Source organism: Oncorhynchus keta, chromosome 14 (genome assembly GCF_023373465.1).
Source record: "Oncorhynchus keta strain PuntledgeMale-10-30-2019 chromosome 14, Oket_V2, whole genome shotgun sequence".
Lineage (NCBI taxonomy): Eukaryota > Metazoa > Chordata > Actinopteri > Salmoniformes > Salmonidae > Oncorhynchus > Oncorhynchus keta.
In genome coordinates this window covers 40917684-40938942 of record NC_068434.1, presented here as the reverse complement: position 1 = coordinate 40938942, position 21259 = coordinate 40917684, and the positions used below count along the sequence as shown (strand labels likewise).

Sequence of the window (21259 nt, the reverse complement as noted above, 5' to 3'; positions counted from 1 at the left end):
TTGGGGAGTCTCCCACATGCCTTTTGGTGTACACCAAACGTGTTTGCTTATTGTTTTCTTTTAACAATGGCTTTTTTCTGGCTACTCTTCCGTAAATCCCAACTCTATGGAGTGTACGGCTTAAAGTGGTCCTATGGACAGATACTCCAATCTCCACTGTGGAACAGCTCCTTCAGGGTTATCTTTGGTCTCTTTGCTGCCTCTCTGATTAATGCCCTCCTTGTCTGGTCTGTGTGTTTTGGTGGGCGGCCCTCTCTTGGCAGGTTTGTTGTGGTGCCATATTTTTTCCACTTTTCAATAATGGATTTAATGGTGCTCATAGGGATGTTAAAAGTTTCTGATATTTTTTTTTATAACCCAACCGTTATCTGTTCTTCTCCACAACTTTGTCCCTGACATGTTTGGAGAGCTTGCCGCTTTCTTAGTGGTGTTGCAGATCTTATTTAGGGGCTTTGTAGCAAAGGGGATGAATACATATGCACACACCACTTTTCTGTTTTTTATTTTTTTAACCAAATTTTTTTCATCTCACTTCACCAATTTGGACTATTTTGTGTATCTCCATTACATGAAATCCAAATCCATTTAAACTACATTTAAATAGGAAAAACCCCAAGGGGATGAATGCTTTTGCTAGGCACTGTAGATCTTGTTGCCCTCCGCATTCTCAAAGTAACAAGTTCAAACAGGTGCCATAAATACAGGTAACAAGTGGAGGACAGAGGAGCCTCTTAAAGAAGAAGTTACAGGTCTGTGAGAGCCAGAAATCTGGCTTGTTTGTACGTGACCAAATACTTATTTTCCACCATAATTTGCAAATAAATTCATAAAAAATCCTACAATGTGATTTTCTGGATTTTTTTTCTCATTTTGTCTGTCATAGTTGAAGTGTATCTATGATGAAAATTACAGGCCTCTCATCTTTTTAAGTGGGAGAACTTGCACAATTGGTGGCGGACTAAATACTTTTTTGCACCACTGTATGCCTATTATTGGAAGATGTACACTTTATTAATAGATCAATTCTTGGGAAGTATTCTGCTCCAATACTTGACAATGGTGGGGTTGGAAACACACAACGCTTGGTAGGTATTGATATCGATTGATCCCTTTCATAACTGAAATAGAAGCAATATTTTTGTTCATATATATTTTCTAACTAGAGCTTTTTTGCCATAACGACTATTCCGTGCCAGTACAGTAGTGTGAAGAGAAGTAAAGTTCACTAGCTAACTATTCAGACCACAGAGATAAGAAATATAACAAATTAATACATATAGTCATAGTTTATTAAAAGTAAATAGCAAAGCAACATTTTATACAAATTTAAATAAACCAATGACGCAGTCTCTTGCTAGCTAGCTGCTAACATGGCTTGAAAACAAGTAATCCATAGTAGCTATAGCACTTTTTAAATTTTGAAACAATTTATTTAACCTTTATTTGACAAGGCAAGTCAGTTAAGAACATATTCTTATTTACATTGATGGCCTACCCCAGTCAAACCCTAACCCGGACGACGCTCAGCCAATTGTGTGCTTCCCCATGGGACTCCCAATCACAGCGGGTTGTGATACAGCCTGGGATCAAACCAGGGTCTGTAGTGACACCTCTAGCTCTGAGATGCAGTGCCTTAGACCATTTCACCACTCAGGAGCCCACTTGCATACATATTTACAACTAAATAGCAAAAGCAACATATAACTTTATATTTTGAAATATTTATTTGCTGGCTAGCTATGTCTTTTCAGCAGAACAGTCTCTTGGTTGGTTCTCAAACCCTTAGCTAGTTTTGTTAAATGTGAAGACTGTATATTATCAAATCAATTCTCTATGTGTAATTTAATTACGTGATTAAACAAATCATGTAACTTTAATTAACTAGGAAGTTGGGGCACCACAGGAAAATGTTTAACGAGTCTTTATTTCCCGAGTTAATTCATTAATTTCCTGAATTCCTATATTTTCATATCTTATCAAAACAGTCGCTCATTAAGGAATTTTACCTCATCAGTCTCATTACTGAAGGTTGCAAACCCTTGGGTATCTGCATGAACCATAGCATAGAATCATGAATTAGCAATATACAAATTGTCTTAATTATTTATTTACTAAGTAACCTGATCCTTCAGATCGTCACAGGAGAGTCATGACCTGAGCTGGCTAACTAGCAAGCCCTCTACAGTTTGTGAGCACAAATCCGAGGTTCACTCTCATCTTGACCCGGGCTCTATTGTTCTCCCTTTTAAGTTTCTTTGGGTTATATTGAGGAGATGCTGCTCCCGGCATCTGCCATATCTCTTCGCTAGCGAAGTGTGGATATGCATCCCATTTTTCTTCCGTTTCTGGGAGATTCTAAATGGAATAATACTCTCGTCCTTTCATCTTGGTGGGTTTTGCCTTTCTCATCCTTTTGGCTTTCTCATCCAATGGGTCTTGACAAGGAGAGATGATGCTAGTAGTATGCAATTGAGATCTTCTCAGTCTGACCCAATGAGCTTGTGGCGGAAACTTGCCATTCATTGTGCGCAGTACTAAATCTGTCAGGAAAATCCAAATCAACAGCCAAATCAAATACATGGGTTTTCAGGTAGGCTGCAGGCGCTAAATTGTTACTGTTGAATCACATTGAATGACAACTAGCAACTTACAGCTTTTGGACATAGAAAAAGTTACATAATGCAGCTTTAAAATCTTCATAACACATCTATCAGCGCTTTTTTCCTGGGTTTTGTTTTGAATGTCAGTCATTGTCACCCAGAAGAACACTGCTTTGTATTTCTCTTTAGGAATTTAGGCTGGGTATTTTCTGTATCTGTAAAGCACATTGTGACAACTGCTGTGCTGATGTGAAAAGGACTTTATAAAATACATGTAATTGATTGATTGAATTAACTAGTCTCTCTCTTTGCAGGAGCCACAGGTGACATCCTGCCAGACTCCCTACCATCAGTCCCAGGTACCCTGCCTCACTTCCTCAAGGAACCAGAAGATTCCTACATAATCAAAAGCAACCCAATCAAGCTGCTGTGTCGGGCTGTGCCTGCCTTGCAGATCTTCTTCAAGTGCAATGGAGAATGGGTGCACCAGAATGAACATGTGTCTCGGGAGTACATGGATCAGAACACTGGTAAGAAGCCATAGAGATCCTATAATCCAAGGGTAGTCAAATCCTACAACGGATGTTTGGAGTTGTGTAGAATGGCGCCGGAGGGGATGGCTGACATTTTACATGATCCTAACCAACTGTGCTATTTTGTTAGTTTTTTTTTTGCATTGTTTGTAACTTTTTTTAATTTTTTTTATTTTGTACATAATGTTGCTGCTACCATCTCTTATGCCCGAAAATAACTTCTGGACATCAGAACAGCGATTACTCAACTCGAACTGGAAGAATATTTTTTCTTAAATGAGTCTGACAGAAGTCATGGATTGTCCAGCCTTTTGTCCACTAATCTCCACGGATGGTTGTCGGCATGGTTGGTATACTCTGCAAAAACACATTCACGTTTTAGTACACAATTATTATTATTTTTTTATTTAAACTTTATTTAATGATCTATTTTATCACACAGTATGCCTACACGTTGATAGGCTATATACATTTGTTTTAAGAAAATGCACTGAAACCGAAATACCATTTGTTTTGGTGATCCTCTCAGCTCCGGCTAATTTTCAAGACCTCAAATGGTTACGGTGGAACCCTGGAACAGGTAGCACCGTAGAAAGAAGCTGGCTTGATGAAAATTATGTCCATTTCATCTGTTCTCTTTGGTCGCAATGTCTTTTTTTTTTTTTTTTAGATAAGCATCTCATTTTTGAATGGTAACTGTGTTAAGGGTGGAGTTTGGGGCGGTGTGAGGAGTACTGGAAAGATGTGACTTTCAGCTTACAATAGCCATAAGCATACAGCAGATTGTCGATTGTCCTCACTTTGATTATGCTGTAACAACATATTGTAGCACCATGATCAGGATCTCTATTAATTTAAGTGAGCAGAATAGGGCTTTCAGGAACAACATTTGTTGTATTATTTGTTCTGTCTTTTCTGGTGGATTAAACTGAAATTACAACCAAATTTCTTTGGCTTGTTTAAAAAAATAAGGATATTTTGGAGATTATTTTGTTTTCAAATAACCTAAAGTGAATGAGAAAAAGACCATTCTTGAGCATGGGGAGAGACATTGTTACTAATTTGTAAATAAAGCCAGTTTGTTATTCAGAATTATTTATTTCTGTTTTTAGAGCGAGAGAAACCAAAAGCCTACCATCACTTCATAGGTCTCTTGGTAGTGGCCGGTACAGGTATTTAACCAGCATCCATAGCAACGCAATTTGCACTGCGATGCAGTGTTTTAGACCACTATGCCACTCGGTCACTGTACAACGTGACCGGTCGAGAGTCGGCTACAGTACTACAGTAAGAGCAAAATAATCCAAACATTTCCACACCCTAATTGTAGTCTCTAGAAGTTTCTCTTAGAATAAAAACCTTAGTGTAACAACAGTTTTAGTAGGTAATACTGTCGAGTTGTAACAAAAAAAATACTATTTTTCCGGGTGTGTGCGGGCAGGACAGAGGAATAGCAATTATTACACCATTGTTCTAAATTTAATCACTTTCTTCATCCTCATCATTCAGTTCGTTGAAATTCAATTTTGAAGTCGTGCACAATTATCAGTTTCTGTTTGGTTTATGTCGCTCTTTCATTGTCAGTTAGAGACGCAGTAGCACCTTGGACCCAAAAGCATAATCAGTGCTTTAACTCCCCTTTGCGCTGGTCTGGCACATTGAAGTAGTGATGCAGGGTACCGTACTAAACCACAAATTACCTGTAAGTTCCGCAGCATAATCGCACAATTTTTAGTTAAGCAACCACTGTACAAATGGAAACCCAGCCGTGAGTTGCCCTGTGATGTGAGTCTACCAAATGAGCTAAATGCCTTTAATGCTTGCTTCGAGGCAAGCAATACTGAAGCATGCATGAGAGCACCAGCTGTTCTGGACGACTGTGTGATAACGCTCTCAGTAGCCGATGTGAGCAAGACCTTTAAACAGGTTAACATTCACAAAGCCGCGGAGCCAAACGGATTACCAGGATGTGTACTCAAAGCATGCACGGATCAACTGGCAAGTGTCTTCACTGACATTTTCGTAAGTCCGTAATACCTACATGTTTCAAGCAGACCGCCAGAGTCCCTGTGCCCAAGGATGCGAAGGTAACCTGCCTAAATGATTACCGCCCCGTAGCACTCATGTCGGTAGTCATAAAGTGCTTTTAAATGCTGGTCATAGCTCACATCAACAGCATCCTCCCAGATACCCTAGACCCACTCCAATTCTCATACCGCTCCAACAGATCCACAGATGACACAATCTCAATCGCACTCCACATTGTCCTTTCCCACCTGGACAAATGGAACACCTATGTGAGAATGCTGCTCATTGACTACAGCTCAGCGTTCAACACCATAGTGCCCACAAACCTCATCACTAAGCTAAGGACCCTGAGACTAAACACCTCCCTCTGCAACTGGATCCTGGATCAACGGACCACCCCCAGGTGGTAAGGGTAGTTAACAACACGTCTGTAACGCTGATCCTCAACCCTGGGGCCCCTCAGAGGTGTGTGCTCAGTCCCCTCCTGTACTCCCTGTTCACCCACGACTGCGTGGCCAAACACGACTCCAACACCATCATTAAGATTGCTGAGGACACGGTGGTGGTAGGCCTGATCACTGACAACGACGAGACAGCCTATAGGGAGGAGGTCAGAGATCTGGCAGTGTGGTTCCAGGACAACCACCTCTCCATCAATGTGAGCAAGACATAGGAGCTGATCATGGACTACAGGAAAAGGAGGGCCGAACAGGCCCCCATTAATATCGACCGGAGCTGTAGTGGAGCGGGTCGAGAGTTTCAAGTTCCTTGGTGTCCTCATCACCAACAAACTATCATGCATGGTCTAAACACACCAAGACAGTCGTAAAGAGGACCCGACAACACTTTTTCCCACTCAGGAGACTGAAAAGATTTGGCATGGGTCCCTAGGTCCTCAAAAGGTTCTACAGCTGAACCATCAAGAGCATCCTGACAGGTTACATCACCGCCTGGTATGGTAACTGCTCGGCATCTGACCGTAAGGTACAACAGAGGGTAGTGTGTACGACCCAGTACATCACTGGGGCCAATCTTCCTGCCACATCCAGGTCCTATATACTAGGCGGTGTCAGAGGAAAGCCCCAAAAATTGCTCAGGATTCGTCACCCAAGTTATAAACTGTTTCCTCTACTGTTTTCTCCGCCCAGCAAGCGGTACCAGAGTGCCAAGTCTCGGACCAAAAGGCTCCTTTACAGCTTCTGCCCCCAAGCCATAAAACTGCTGAACAATTGACCAAATGGCCACTGGATTATTTACATTGACACCCCATTTGTTTTTTACACTGCTGCAACTCACTGTTTATTATCTATGCATAGTCACTTTACTTACATGTACTGCTGCTCCAGTTTCAACTGTTCTGCCTTGTTATTATTCAACCATGCTGGTCATTTATGAACATTTGAACATCTTGGCCATGTTCTGTTATAATCTCCACCCGGCACAGCCAGAAGAGGACTGGCCACCCCACATAGCCTGGTTCCTCTCTAGGTTTCTTCCTAGGTTTTGGCCTTTGTAGGGAGTTTTTCCTAGCCACCGTGCTTCTACACCTGCATTGCTTGCTGTTTGGGGTTTTAGGCTGGGTTTCTGTACAGCACTTTGAGATATCAGCTGATGTACGAAGGGCTATATAAATACATTTGATTTGATTTGTACACATTACCTCGACTAATCTGAACCCCTGCACATTGACTCGGTACCGGTAACCCCTGTATATTGCCTCGTTATTGTTATTTTGTTACTTTTTATCATTTTTTACTTTAGTTTATTTGGTAAATATTTTATTAACTCTTTCTTGAACTGCTCTGCTCTGCTCTTGTAAGTAAGCATTTCATGGGAAAGTCTACACATGTTGTATTCGGCGCATGTGACAAATAAAGTTGGATTTGATTTGGAGTTCTGCTGGTTTTCTGTTCTACCTGATAGTTACAGTGCCTTGCGAAAGTATTCGGCCCCCTTTGCGACCTTTGCGACCTTTTGCCACATTTCAGGCTTCAAACATAAAGATATAAAACTGTATTTTTTTGTGAAGAATCAACAACAAGTGGGACACAATCATGAAGTGGAAGGACATTTATTGGATATTTCAAACTTTTTTAACAAATCAAAAACTGAAAAATTGGGCGTGCAAAATTATTCAGCCCCCTTAAGTTAATACTTTGTAGCGCCACCTTTTGCTGCGATTACAGCTGTAAGTCGCTTGGGGTATGTCTCTATCAGTTTTGCATCAGTTTTGCACATCGAGAGACTGAAAATTTCCCCCATTCCTCCTTGCAAAACAGCTCGAGCTCAGTGAGGTTGGATGGAGAGCATTTGTGAACAGCAGTTTTCAGTTCTTTCCACAGATTCTCGATTGGATTCAGGTCAGGACTTTGACTTGGCCGTTCTAACACCTGGATATGTTTATTTTTGAACCATTCCATTGTAGATTTTGCTTTATGTTTTGGATCATTGTCTTGTTGGAAGACAAATCTCCGTCCCAGTCTCAGGTCTTTTGCAGACTCCATCAGGTTTTCTTCCAGAATGGTCCTGTATTTGGCTCCATCCATCTTCCCGTCAATTTTAACCATCTTCCCTGTCCCTGCTGAAGAAAAGCAGGCCCAAACCATGATGCTGCCACCACCATGTTTGACAGTGGGGATGGTGTGTTCAGGGTGATGAGCTGTGTTGCTTTTACGCCAAACATAACGTTTTGCATTGTTGCCAAAAAGTTACATTTTGGTTTCATCTGACCAGAGCACCTGTCTCCCAGGTGGCTTGTGGCAAACTTTAAACGACACTTTTTATGGATATCTTTAAGAAATGGCTTTCTTCTTGCCACTCTTCCATAAAGGCCAGATTTGTGCAATATACGACTGATTGTTGTCCTATGGACAGTGTCCCACCTCAGCTGTAGATCTCTGCAGTTCATCCAGAGTGATCATGGGCCTCTTGGCTGCATCTCTGATCAGTCTTCTCCTTGTATGAGCTGAAAGTTTAGAGGGACGGCCAGGTCTTGGTAGATTTGCAGTGGTCTGATACTCCTTCCATTTCAATATTATCGCTTGCACAGTGCTCCTTGGGATGTTTAAAGCTTGGGAAATATTTTTGTATCCAAATCCGGCTTTAAACTTCTTCACAACAGTATCTCGGACCTGCCTTGTGTGTTCCTTGTTCTTCATGATGCTCTCTGCGCTTTTAACAGACCTCTGAGACTATCACAGTGCAGGTGCATTTATACGGAGACTTGATTACACACAGGTGGATTGTATTTATCATCATTAGTCATTTAGGTCAACATTGGATCATTCAGAGATCCTCACTGAACTTCTGGAGAGAGTTTGCTGCACTGAAAGTAAAGGGGCTGAATAATTTTGCACGCCCAATTTTTCTGTTTTTGATTTGTTAAAAAAGTTTGAAATATCCAATAAATGGACCTACACATTCCAAGGTTTATCTTTAACTGTTTTCTACATTGTAGAATAATAGTAAATACATCAAAACTATGAAATAACACGTCATGTAGTAACCAAAAAAGTGTTAAACAAATTCTTCAAATAGCCACCCTTTGCCTTGATGGCAGTTTTGCACACTCTTGGCATTCTCTCAACCAGCTTTATGAGTTAGTCACCTGGAATGCATTTCAATTAACATGTGTGCCTTCTTAAAAGTTCATTTGTGGAATTTCTTTCCTTCTAATGCGTTTGAGCCAATCAATTGTGTTGTGACACGGTAGGGGTGGTATACAGAAGATATCCCTATTTGATAAAAGACAAAGTCCATATTATAGCAAGAACAGCTCAAATAAGCAAAGAGAAATGACAGTCCATCTTTATTTTAAGATATGATGGTCAGTCAATACGGAACATTTCAAGAACTTTGAACGTTTCTTCAAGTGCAGTCGCAAAATGAGGACCGTCACAGGAAAGGAAGACCCAGCGTAACCTCTGCTGTAGAGGATAAGTTCATTAGAATTACCAGCCTCAGAAATTGCTGCCCAAATAAATGCTTCACAGAGTTCAAGTAACAGACACATCTCAACATCAACTCTTCAGAGGAGACTGTGTGAATCAGGCCTTTATGGTCAAATTGCTGCAAAGAAACCACTACTAAAGGACACCAATAACAAGAAGAAACTTGCTTGGGCCAAGAAACACAAGCAATGGAATCTAGACCTGTGGAAATTTGTCCTTTGGTCTCGAGTCCAAATTTTAGATTTTTTGTTCCAACTGCCGTGTCAGTGTGAGACGTGGTGTGGGTGAACGGATGATCTCCACGTGTGTTTTTCCCACTGTAAAGCATGGAGGAGGTGTTATGCTGTGGGGGTGCTTTGCTGGTGACATTGTCTGTGATTTCTTTAGAATTCTAGGCACACTTAACCAGCATGGCTACCACAGCATTCTGCAGTGATACGCCATCCCATCTGGTTTGGGCCTGTTCGGACTATCATTTGTTTTTCAACAGGACAATGACCCAATACACCTCCAGACTGTGTACAGGCTATTTTACCAAGAAGGAGAGTGATGGAGTGCTGCATCAGATGACTTGGCCTCCACAATCCCCCGACCTCAAATTGAGATTGCTTGGGATGAGTTGGACCGCAGAGTGAAGGAAAAGCAGCCAACAAGTGCTTAGCATATGTGGGAACGCCTTCAAGATTGTTGGAAAAGCATTCCAGGTGAAGCTGGTTGAGAGAATGCCAAGAGTATGCAAAGCTGTCATCAAGGCAAAGGGTGGATATTTGAAGAAACCTCAAATGTAACATATTTGGATGATTTTGACACTTTTTTGGTTACTACATGATTCCATGTGTTATTTCAGAGTTTTGATGTTTTCAATGTTGTTCTACAATGTAGAAAATAGTTTTAAAAAATAAAGAAAACTCTTGAATGAGTAGGTGTTTTAAAACTTTTGACCGGTAGTGTACTTGTACAACGTTTCATATGCATTATTATAATCTAATTTTAAAATACCGGTATTGTAAGTGTAGGCCTATGTCTATGCTATATGTGTAAGGGATAATCAACAAGGGGCTAAATGTGCCAGGTTATCTAATGGGAACAACTAACGTAGCTTTTGGTCACGTGCAACTATGTCAACGATTGTAATTGGCTGATGCATATATTGAGATGGAGAAAAAGTTTAAATTTTAACTTTTTCTAATGTTCGCAAGTATGGACCCCATATGTTCAGTCCAATTAAGACCCATCAGGCTGGTGTCAGAGAGAGAGATGTGCACGACAGACTAGCGCTGTGCCCCAAATGGCACCCTATGCTCTACTTTTGACCAGAGCCCATAGTGCACTATGCAGGGAATAGGGCACCATTTGGGATGTATCCTAGAGCAGGTTGTGTTGATTAGAGGCTTACACTTCACTTCTGTTTCCTGAAGGGATTTCTGGGAAAACAAAGCTGATGTGACACCTCGTCTGGAATGTGTTCTGATTAGTGGCTTTTCAATAGGAATCGTCGTCTTTCTGGTATTCATGAAGGTCCCTTTGCAGTAAAGCCTGTTTAATTACTTCTGGAAGTTCATATTTGTGTGATTGCTGTGCTGTGAAATTGTTGTGGGACTGATAATGGGGGAAATGAAAGTCAGAACTTGTACCATTTCCACTCTGTGTGATTCAGTCAGTGCATGGGAGAAGTATGAGGGAATAGTTCACTATTTTTGGTTTTATGCTAAATCCACTGCTTAGCAAGAGGCCAGCTAGTTAATTGGTTTGAAAGATGAGAATGGGGCGTTATCTAGCAATAACAAAAAGTAAAGTGCCTGTTCTTCTCCTTCAACATGTTGACACAGTGGGCTGAACATACTGGGATGTTTTAGGTGGTAGGAGGACTGTGGGCAAAAATATGTTGTTGCTAAATACTGAATTATTGGCAAATTCCATCAATTCTTTAGAAAATGGAAAGCATGAGCTCCAACCCAAGCACTGTATTTGAATAATTTTATGCTATTTGCCAAAATGTAGCAAATTACACTGACTAAGCATGACAATTGCACTGGATTGGGAGGAAAGGGGTTGTTGTAATACTAGGTTAGGCTACCTGTAGACATGTGTGCATATAGGGTCTGATAACATATTGACCAATCAGTGTCTGTTCAATTCTCTACAATAAAGCAACTAGCAGCACTATAATGGCTCATATTGCTTATTTCATAAGCTTATGAACTTGATATTATCCTTTTTTATTTCATAGAGCCATGGTGATGTTTTCCTACTGTAAAGGGAGTATATGGTCTCTGTAAATCCAGAGTAGATCAGGTCTGATGTACTGTAGGATATGAAAGCTGTTTTGTATTCATTAACTCTGTTCCTACTTGTTCAGCTCATCTGCATTCTCAAGTGAATAACTGTCTACTCGTTGGGCTCCCTCCAGACGGCGCCACCGCCTCCCCACATGGTACTTAACCTAACACATTATCTTCGCTCGCTACGCAATTTCACAGATTTTGATTCAAGCACTCCCAGTATTTGAACATTTTCTCTGCCTTTAAGCTATATTCCAGAGAACAATTATTACTTTTTCTTAATCTTCTGCACTTCACCGCATGCGATGTTGCCTAGGCTGTGAAACCAATGGTTTCTGTATCAAAAGGAGACCCAGGTGGATTTGCAATTAAAAGAGCCTGGCTGAGATTGTCCTCTTCTCACCTCTTCTCACACCTGGCCAACTGGATAGCCAACTATCTTTATCACCATTAAAATCATAACCACCAGTGAAAACAACATGCTCAGCGCTGCTTTGTCCTGCACCATGTAATGGACAGACAAATTGTGGAGTGTTGGATTAGGCCAAGATAATCAGAGCAGAAGATGTATGAAGAATTCGATGTTATTGATTAGTAAATGGACCCTCAATGCCACCAGGAGCCCCGTGATTATAACGTCTCTTATTTACCAACCAGGCTGACGAATCACAGCCACAGATAAGCAGTGCTCCAGTGCCCTTGATTTAGCCAGACTGAGGCACAGGGAGGAGAGCAAGGAAGAGAGAAGAGGAGAGCGAAGAGGTGAGGAGAGGAGAGCTAGGAGGAGAGGAGAGCAGGGACTGACTGTTGGCTGGCTGAAGTCAGCCAGCAAGGTGAACTAATAAGTTGAGAATGTACTGTCACGAAGTGCTGCTCATGGAACGTTTCCTTTCAATTAACCTTCCTACCTTAAAGGAAAATGGACTTCTGTCCCAATTTGTCTATGTTTAAATGTCAATAAATGTCTATTTGAATATCGCTGTGGCAAATGAATCCAGACAGCCACCTACACCTCTGTCCAGGTATTTCTCTAAGCAGAGAGAATTAATTACAGACCCCATGGAGTGCAGTGTGATGACTAGAGATGACTACAGACAGCTGTGCTGAGGCCTCTGGGACGAGGCGGGTCTCGTCTACCTGTCAGTAATAGATTTTTTTATAGGGTCGGCATGCCTATACATAATTGAACAGCGAAGGATTACTGGGGAAATCAATGTCACAGTGGCCTCCGGTTGAAACCGACGGCTGCAAGCGATGACGTGTGGTTAGGTTTAAAATAATTGAATTGACAAGCTCTGTTCATACACTATTTATACAAAAGTATGTGGACACCCCTTCAAATTAGTTGATTCGGCTGTTTCAGCCACACCCGTTACTGACAGGTGTATATAATCTCAAATTTCTGCTCTGCTAGAGCTTCCCCGGTCAACTGTAAGTGCTATTATTGTGAAGTGGAAACGTCTAGGGGCAACAACGGCTCAGCCGCGAAGTGGTAGCCCACACAAGCTCACAGAACGCGACCGCTGACGTGCGTAGCACGTACAAATGATCTTTCCTAGTTTCAACACTCACAACAGAGTTCCAAAATGCCTGTGGAAGCAACGTCAGCACAAGAATGATTCATCGGGAGCTTCATGGAATGGGTTTCCATGGCCAAGCAGCCACACACAAGCCTAAGATCACCATGCACAATGCCAAATGTCGGCTGGAGTGGTATAAAACTTGCCGTGGTATAATAAGCGTCGGCTCGAGTGGTATAAAAAACGCGTTCTCTGGAGTGATGAATCACGCTTCACCATCTGGCAGTCCGATAGACGAATCTGGGTTTGATGGATGCCAGGAGAATGCTAGCTGCCCGAATGCTTAGAGCCAACTGTTAAGTTTGTTGGAGGAGGAATAATGGTCTGCAACTGTTTTTCATGGTTCGGGCTAGGCCCCTTATTTCCAGCGAGGGCAAATCTTAACGCTATAGCATACAATGACATTCTAGACGAGTCTGTGCTTCCAACTTTTTGGCAACAGTTCAGGGAAGGACCTTTCCTGTATTAGCATGACAATGCCCCCGTGCACACAGAAATAATTTGTTGAGATCGGTGTGGAAGAACTTGACTGACCTGCACAGAGCCCTGACCTCAACCCCATCGAACACCTTTCTGGGTCTTTTATTTCAGCTCATGAAACATGGGAACAAACTTTACATTGTGTTTAAGTTTTGACTTAGGGGTGTGAATACCTATGTAAATGAGATATTTCTGTATTTAATTTTCAATAAATTAGCAAAACTGTCTAAATATTCTTGTGTGTCGATGGGTGAGAAAAATGAATACATTTAATGCGTTTTGAATTTAGGCTGTAACACAACAAAATATGTAATAAGTAAATTAATTCTTTCTGAAGGCACTGTATGTGAGAGGGAATCATAATACGTTTGTTCCCAGAGAAGTATTTATGATGTTGTGGATGGACTGCTCCTTTGATGCTGTTAAAGGCCTAGTGCAGTCAAAAACTATTGTGTGCAAAGCTGTCATCATGGCAAATATAAAACATATTTTGATTTGTTTAACACATTTTTTGGTTACTACATGATTCCATATGTGTTATTTCATAGTTTTGATGTCTTCACTATTATTCTACAATGTAGAAAATAGTAAAAATAAAGAAAAACTCTATATAGCACTTTTGACTGGTGCTATATATTTCCCCCTGAGGTTGGAATAATACTGTGAAATTGTGATGAAAATGCCCTTTTAGTGCAAGAGCTGTAATTTCTGCCTGTTTTGGTGGGATGGACTTTTGGCCTGCCTGGTGACTAGGCAGTACATTGGTTAATAGACCAATAAGAAAGAGATTGCCAGACCTCTCTTCCAGTAATAGCTAGTTTTCTGTTTTCCCTTTCCCACTCATACCCCTCGCAGACATTACTAGCTAAATTCTTGCTTGATAAATTGCTCTTCGCTAAGAAGCTATTTTTGTTTATTTTTGACCATTTTAATTGAAAACAATCACAGCTAGGGTGCTTAATTGTTACGCATAAATGATTTTGATATTGAGATAAAAATGGCTGGATTGGTCCTTTTAAGATCCATTCTTCCTACTACCGTCTTTTATGTGTTTTTAATTAAGCTAGTTAAAATCTCCTTTATCAGGGGTAAATAGTCAATGTGCCTTAGGGAATCACACACCATTGGGGCCCCATATAGACCCATATATTCCATAAGGACTCAATGCCCTTGGATTAAAGAAAAGTCACCTACCTTTCTTGTTGAGTCTGTGCATAGTGAATGTTATTGTTGGCGGGCAGTGAGCAGACAAAGCCGCTTGCTCTCTCTCACATAGATTGAAGGCACATGGAGAGTGGCAGGTCCAGACAGGCTTGGACACTATGGGGGAGAAGAGGCCTGAGAATAGTAGATGAATAACCTTGATGGTTACAAAGACACACACGCACGCACGCACGCACGCACGCACGCACGCACGCACGCTTCCCTGACCATGTCTTCTTTCCCTGTCCTCCTTCACTTCCCTTCATGGATCTTACTGAGACAGCTGGGTTTGTGTAGGCCAGTGGTTCTCCAACGTTGACCCGCCATTGCAGCCATAAACATTTCCAAACGAAAGATACATAAATACACTGTGTTTTATATCCTGCATTTTGAGCTAAAAGTTATTCATGTCAGCAGCCAATATCAACTAGGGATATCTTGTCACCTTTTCTGGAGTCCAAAGCAAGATCATATGGCCAACCTGTTTGTAGCGGCGGTTGCAGGGTTGGATGGAAAGCATGGCCTGCCTGTAGCTGTGATCGGTCCAGAGTGGTTCTGATCTATGAAGTAGCAGGGTGTGGTGTATACAGCGGAGGAGTCAGCTTTTAAGTTGCAAAAATATATTACATTTTTCACAGCATGGCGTTTATCCTGTTCAATAAAGGGAAAATGAAACCTTATTCATTAACTCAAGTGTTTCGTCAAACCCTAAATCAAATCATCTCTGTCGTGGCTAGGCTTGGCTTTAGCTTTCGGCTATGGGAATCAACACACGCACGTTCTTTGTCTTTTGGTCCGTTCTTTGTCTTTGTCTTTCATGTCATCTGCTTTCCTTTTCTTGTTTTTTTGTTCTATAGTTTTCATTGTGTCTTTGTTCTATAGTCTCCTAGGTTATTTGTTCTTGGTTCTATAGTTCTCCTTGTTTCTTTGTTCTATAATTCTCCTTGTTTCTTTGTTATTTAGGTCTCCTTGTTTCTTGGTTCTATAGTTCTCCTTATTTCTTTGTTATTTAGTTCTCCTTGTTTCTTGGTTCTATAGTTCTCCTTATTTCTTTGTTATTTAGTTCTCCTTGTTTCTTGGTTCTATAGTTCTCCTTGTTTCTTTGTTATTTAGTTCTCCTTGTTTCTTTGTTATTTAGTTCTCCTTATTTCTTTGTTATTTAGTTCTCCTTGTTTCTTTGTTATTTAGTTCTCCTTGTTTCTTTGTTATTTAGTTCTCCTTGTTTCTTTGTTCTTTAGTTCTCCTTGTTTCTTTGTTATTTAGTTCTCCTTGTTTCTTTGTTATTTAGTTCTCCTTGTTTCTTTGTTATTTAGTTCTCCTTGTTTCTTTGTTATTTAGTTCTCCTTGTTTCTTTGTTCTTTAGTTCTCCTTATTTCTTTGTTATTTAGTTCTCCTTGTTTCTTTGTTCTATAGTTCTCCTTATTTCTTTGTTCTATAGTTCTCCTTATTTCTTTGTTATTTAGTTCTCCTTATTTCTTTGTTATTTAGTTCTCCTTGTTTCTTTGTTATTTAGTTCTCCTTGTTTCTTTGTTATTTAGTTCTCCTTGTTTCTTTATTTAGTTCTCCTAGTCTTCTATAGTTATTTGTTCTTGGTTCTATAGTTCTCCTTGTTTCTTTGTTCTATAATTCTCCTTGTTTCTTTGTTATTTAGTTCTCCTTGGTTCTTGGTTCTATAGTTCTCCTTGTTTTTTGTTATTTAGTTCTCCTATGTTATTTTTCTTTGTTATTTAGTTCTCCTTGTTTCTTTGTTATATAGTTCTCCTTGTTTCTTTGTTATTTAGTTCTCTTGGTTCTTGTTTCTTATTTTTGTTATTTAGTTCTCCTTGTTTCTTTGTTATTTAGTTCTCCTTGTTTCTTTGTTATTTAGTTCTCCTTGTTTCTTTGTTATTTAGTTCTCCTTGTTTCTTTGTTCTATAGTTCTCCTTGTTTCTTGGTTCTATAGTTCTCCTTGTTTCTTGGTTCTATAGTTCTCCTTGTTTCTTGGTTCTATAGTTCTCATTGTTTCTTGGTTCTATAGTGCTCATTGTTTCTTGGTTCTATAGTTCTCCTTTTTTTGGTTTTATAGTTCTCCTTGTTTCTTTGTTATTTAGATCTCCTTGTTTCTTTGTTATTTAGTTCTCCTTGTTTCTTTGTTATTTTAGTTCTCCTTGTTTCTTTGTTATTTAGTTCTCCTTGTTTCTTGGTTCTATAGTTCTCCTTATTTCTTTGTTATTTAGTTCTCCTTATTTTTTGTTATTTAGTTCTCCTTGTTTCTTTGTTATTTAGTTCTCCTTGTTTCTTTGTTATTTAGTTCTCCTTGTTTCTTTGTTATTTAGTTCTCCTTGTTTCTTTGTTCTATAGTTCTCCTTGTTTCTTGGTTCTATAGTTCTCCTTGTTTCTTGGTTCTATAGTTCTCCTTGTTTCTTGGTTCTATAGTCTCCTATGTTATTTGTTCTTGGTTCTATAGTTCTCCTTGTTTCTTTGTTCTATAATTCTCCTTGTTTCTTTGTTATTTAGTTCTCCTTGGTTCTTGGTTCTATAGTTCTCCTTATTTTTTGTTATTTAGTTCTCCTTATTTCTTTGTTATTTAGTTCTCCTTGTTTCTTTGTTATTTAGTTCTCCTTGTTTCTTTGTTATTTAGTTCTCCTTGTTTCTTTGTTATTTAGTTCTCCTTGTTTCTTTGTTATTTATTTCTCCTTGTTTCTTTGTTATTTAGTTCTCCTTGTTTCTTTGTTCTATAGTTCTCCTTGTTTCTTGGTTCTATAGTTCTCCTTGTTTCTTGGTTCTATAGTTCTCCTTGTTTCTTGGTTCTATAGTTCTCATTGTTTCTTGGTTCTATAGTGCTCATTGTTTCTTGGTTCTATAGTGCTCCTTGTTTCTTGGTTCTGTAGTGCTCCTTATTTTTTGGTTCTATAGTGCTCCTTGTTTCTTTGTTCTATAGTTCTCCTTTTTTTGGTTTTATAGTTCTCCTTGTTTCTTTGTTATTTAGATCTCCTTGTTTCTTTGTTATTTAGTTCTCCTTGTTTCTTTGTTATTTAGTTCTCCTTGTTTCTTTGTTATTTAGTTCTCCTTGTTTCTTGGTTCTATAGTTCTCCTTATTTCTTTGTTATTTAGTTCTCCTTATTTTTTGTTATTTAGTTCTCCTTGTTTCTTTGTTATTTAGTTCTCCTTGTTTCTTTGTTATTTAGTTCTCCTTGTTTCTTTGTTATTTAGTTCTCCTTGTTTCTTTGTTCTATAGTTCTCCTTGTTTCTTGGTTCTATAGTTCTCCTTGTTTCTTGGTTCTATAGTTCTCCTTGTTTCTTGGTTCTATAGTATCCTATGTTATTTGTTCTTGGTTCTATAGTTCTCCTTGTTTCTTTGTTCTATAATTCTCCTTGTTTCTTTGTTATTTAGTTCTCCTTGTTTCTTGGTTCTATAGTTCTCCTTATTTTTTGTTATTTAGTTCTCCTTATTTCTTTGTTATTTAGTTCTCCTTGTTTCTTTGTTATTTAGTTATCCTTGTTTCTTTGTTATTTAGTTCTCCTTGTTTCTTTGTTATTTAGTTCTCCTTGTTTCTTTGTTATTTAGTTCTCCTTGTTTCTTTGTTCTATAGTTCTCCTTGTTTCTTGGTTCTATAGTTCTCCTTGTTTCTTGGTTCTATAGTTCTCCTTGTTTCTTGGTTCTATAGTTCTCCTTGTTTCTTGGTTCTATAGTTCTCCTTGTTTCTTGGTTCTATAGTGCTCATTGTTTCTTGGTTCTGTAGTGCTCCTTATTTTTTGGTTCTATAGTGCTCCTTGTTTCTTTGTTCTATAGTTCTCCTTTTTTTGGTTTTATAGTTCTCCTTGTTTCTTTGTTATTTAGATCTCCTTGTTTCTTTGTTATTTAGTTATCCTTGTTTCTTTGTCATTTAGTTCTCCTTGTTTCTTTGTTCTATAGTTCTCATTGTTTATTGGTTCTATAGTTCTCCTTGTTTCTTGGTTCTATAGTTCTCCTTGTTTCTTGGTTCTATAGTTCTCCTTGTTTCTTGGTTCTATAGTGCTCATTGTTTCTTGGTTATATCGTGCTCGTTGTTTCTTGGTTCTGTAGTGCTCCTTATTTTTTGGTTCTATAGTGCTCCTTGTTTCTTTGTTCTTGTTTCTTGGTTATATAGTGTTTCTGTTATTTAGTTCTCATTGTTTCTTTGGTTCTCCTTGTTTTTAGTTCTCCTTGTTTCTTTGTTATTTAGTTATCCGTGTTTCTTTGTTATTTAGTTCTCCTTGTTTCTTTGTTCTATAGTTCTCCTTGTTTCTTTGTTATTTAGTTCTCCTTGTTTCTTTGTTATTTAGTTCTCCTTATTTATTTTTTATTTAGTTCTCCTTATTTCTTTGTTATTTAGTTCTCATTGTTTCTTTGTTATTTAGTTCTCCTTATTTCTTTGTTATTTAGTTATCCTTGTTTCTTGGTTGTATAGTTCTCCTTGTTTCTTTGTTATTTAGTTCTCCTTGTTTCTTTGTTATTTAGTTCTCCTTGTTTCTTTGTTCTATAGTTCTCCTTGTTTCTTTGTTATTTAGTTCTCCTTGTTTCTTTGTTATTTAGTTCTCCTTGTTTCTTTGTTATTTAGTTCTCCTTGTTTCTTTGTTATTTAGTTCTCCTTGTTTCTTGGTTCTATAGTTCTCCTTGTTTCTTGGTTCTATCGTTCTCATTGTTTCTTAGTTCTATAGTGCTCATTGTTTCTTGGTTCTATAGTGCTCATTGTTTCTTGGTTCTATAGTGCTCCTTGTTTCTTGGTTCTATAGTGCTCCTTATTTTTTGGTTCTATAGTGCTCCTTGTTTCTTTGTTCTATAGTTCTCATTGTTTCTTGGTTCTATAGTGCTCCTTGTTTCTTTGTTCTATAGTTCTCCTTGTTTCTTGGTTCTATAGTTCTCCTTGTTTCTTGGTTCAATAGTTCTCTTTGTTTCTTGGTTCTATAGTTCTTCCCTTTTCTTGGTTCTATAGTTCTCCTTGTTTATTTGTCCATGCGTTCCTCTCCTGCATCTCCATTGTTCTGTTTTTCCCCTTAATTGCTCCCTTTTCTTCACCTGCGCCGGTGGTAAGAGGTGTGCTCGGCATAGCCGCGGAAAGTAGGCGTGCTAAAGGTTCTGCAGCACCCTCTGATAAATCATTTAAAAAAATTGTAATCCCATAAATGTTGTGAACTGGGCCTTTATTACTGCTGTGTGAGTGGACCAAAATAGTTGTCAGCAGTGCAGGTAGCAAACATTCCCTCAGATCTTTTTGGTTTTAAAGCACAGACTTTGGAGACACACATTTAGTGCAATACCATAGGCCTATGTTGGTAACCAGATTGAATAGGCAAAGGTATAAATATAAAATACAAATAGTAGGTCTATATGTAGCCTATTAAAATATGTGTTTATCTCATTCAGTTTCACACTCGCGACCCCTCCCAAAACCTAATTGTGACCCCCGCAGTTTGAGAACCACTGGTGTAAGAAATATCCAGTCCTTTTATTTTATTTATTTATTTCACATTTATTTAACCAGGTAGGCAAGTTGAGAACAAGTTCTCATTTACAATTGCAACCTGGCCAAGATAAAGCAAAGCAGTTCGACAGATACAACGACACAGAGTTCCACATGGAGTAAAACAAACATACAGTCAATAATACAGTATAAACAAGTCTATATACAATGTGAGCAAATGAGGTGAGATGGGAGGTAAAGGCAAAAAAGGCCATGGTGGCAAAGTAAATACAATATAGCAAGTAAAACACTGTAATGGTAGTTTTGCAATGGAAGAATGTGCAAAGTAGAAATAAAAATAATGGGGTGCAAAGGAGCAAAATAAATAAATAAATTAAATACAGTTGGGAAAGAGGTAGTTGTTTGGGCTAAATTATAGGTGGGCTATGTACAGGTGCAGTAATCTGTGAGCTGCTCTGACAGTTGGTGCTTAAAGCTAGTGAGGGAGATAAGTGTTTCCAGTTTCAGAGATTTTTGTAGTTCGTTCCAGTTATTGGCAGCAGAGAATTGGAAGGAGAGGCGGCCAAAGAAAGAATTGGTTTTAGGGGTGACTAGAGAGATATACCTGCTGGAGCGTGTGCTCCAGGTGGGAGATGCTATGGTGACCAGCGAGCTGAGATAAGGGGGGACTTTACCTAGCAGCGTCTTGTAGATGACATGGAGCCAGTGGGTTTGGCGCCGAGTATGAAGCGAGGGCCAGCCAACAAGAGTGTACAGGTCGCAATGGTGGGTAGTATATGGGGCCTTGGTGACAAAACGGATTGCACTGTGATAGACTGCATCCAATTTGTTGAGTAGGGTATTGGAGGCTATTTTGTAAATTACATCGCCAAAGTCGAGGATTGGTAGGATGGTCAGTTTTTACAAGGGTATGTTTGGCAGCATGAGTGAAGGATGCTTTGTTGCGAAATAGGAAGCCAATTCTAGATTTAACTTTGGATTGGAGATGTTTGATATGGGTCTGGAAGGAGAGTTTACAATCTAACCAGACACCTCTGTATTTGTAGTTGTCCACATATTCTAAGTCAGAGCCGTCCAGAGTAGTGATGTTGGACAGGCGGGTAGGTGCAGGTAGCGATCGGTTGAAGAGCATGCATTTAGTTTTACTTGTATTTAAGAGCAATTGGAGGCCACGGAAGGA

At 39.3% G+C, this 21259-nt stretch overlaps 1 protein-coding gene across 3 annotated transcripts in view; it reads left to right on the top strand.

The window, feature by feature from the left end:
- Positions 1–21259, top strand: part of unc5db (unc-5 netrin receptor Db) — a 216976-nt gene that overhangs the window by 137864 nt on the left and 57853 nt on the right. For all 3 annotated transcript variants that reach the window (XM_035786081.2, XM_035786080.2, XM_035786082.2), the window contains exon 2: positions 2915–3130. In XM_035786081.2, coding sequence (XP_035641974.2) covers positions 2915–3130 — 216 coding nt within the window. The remainder of the gene's footprint in view (positions 1–2914; positions 3131–21259) is intronic.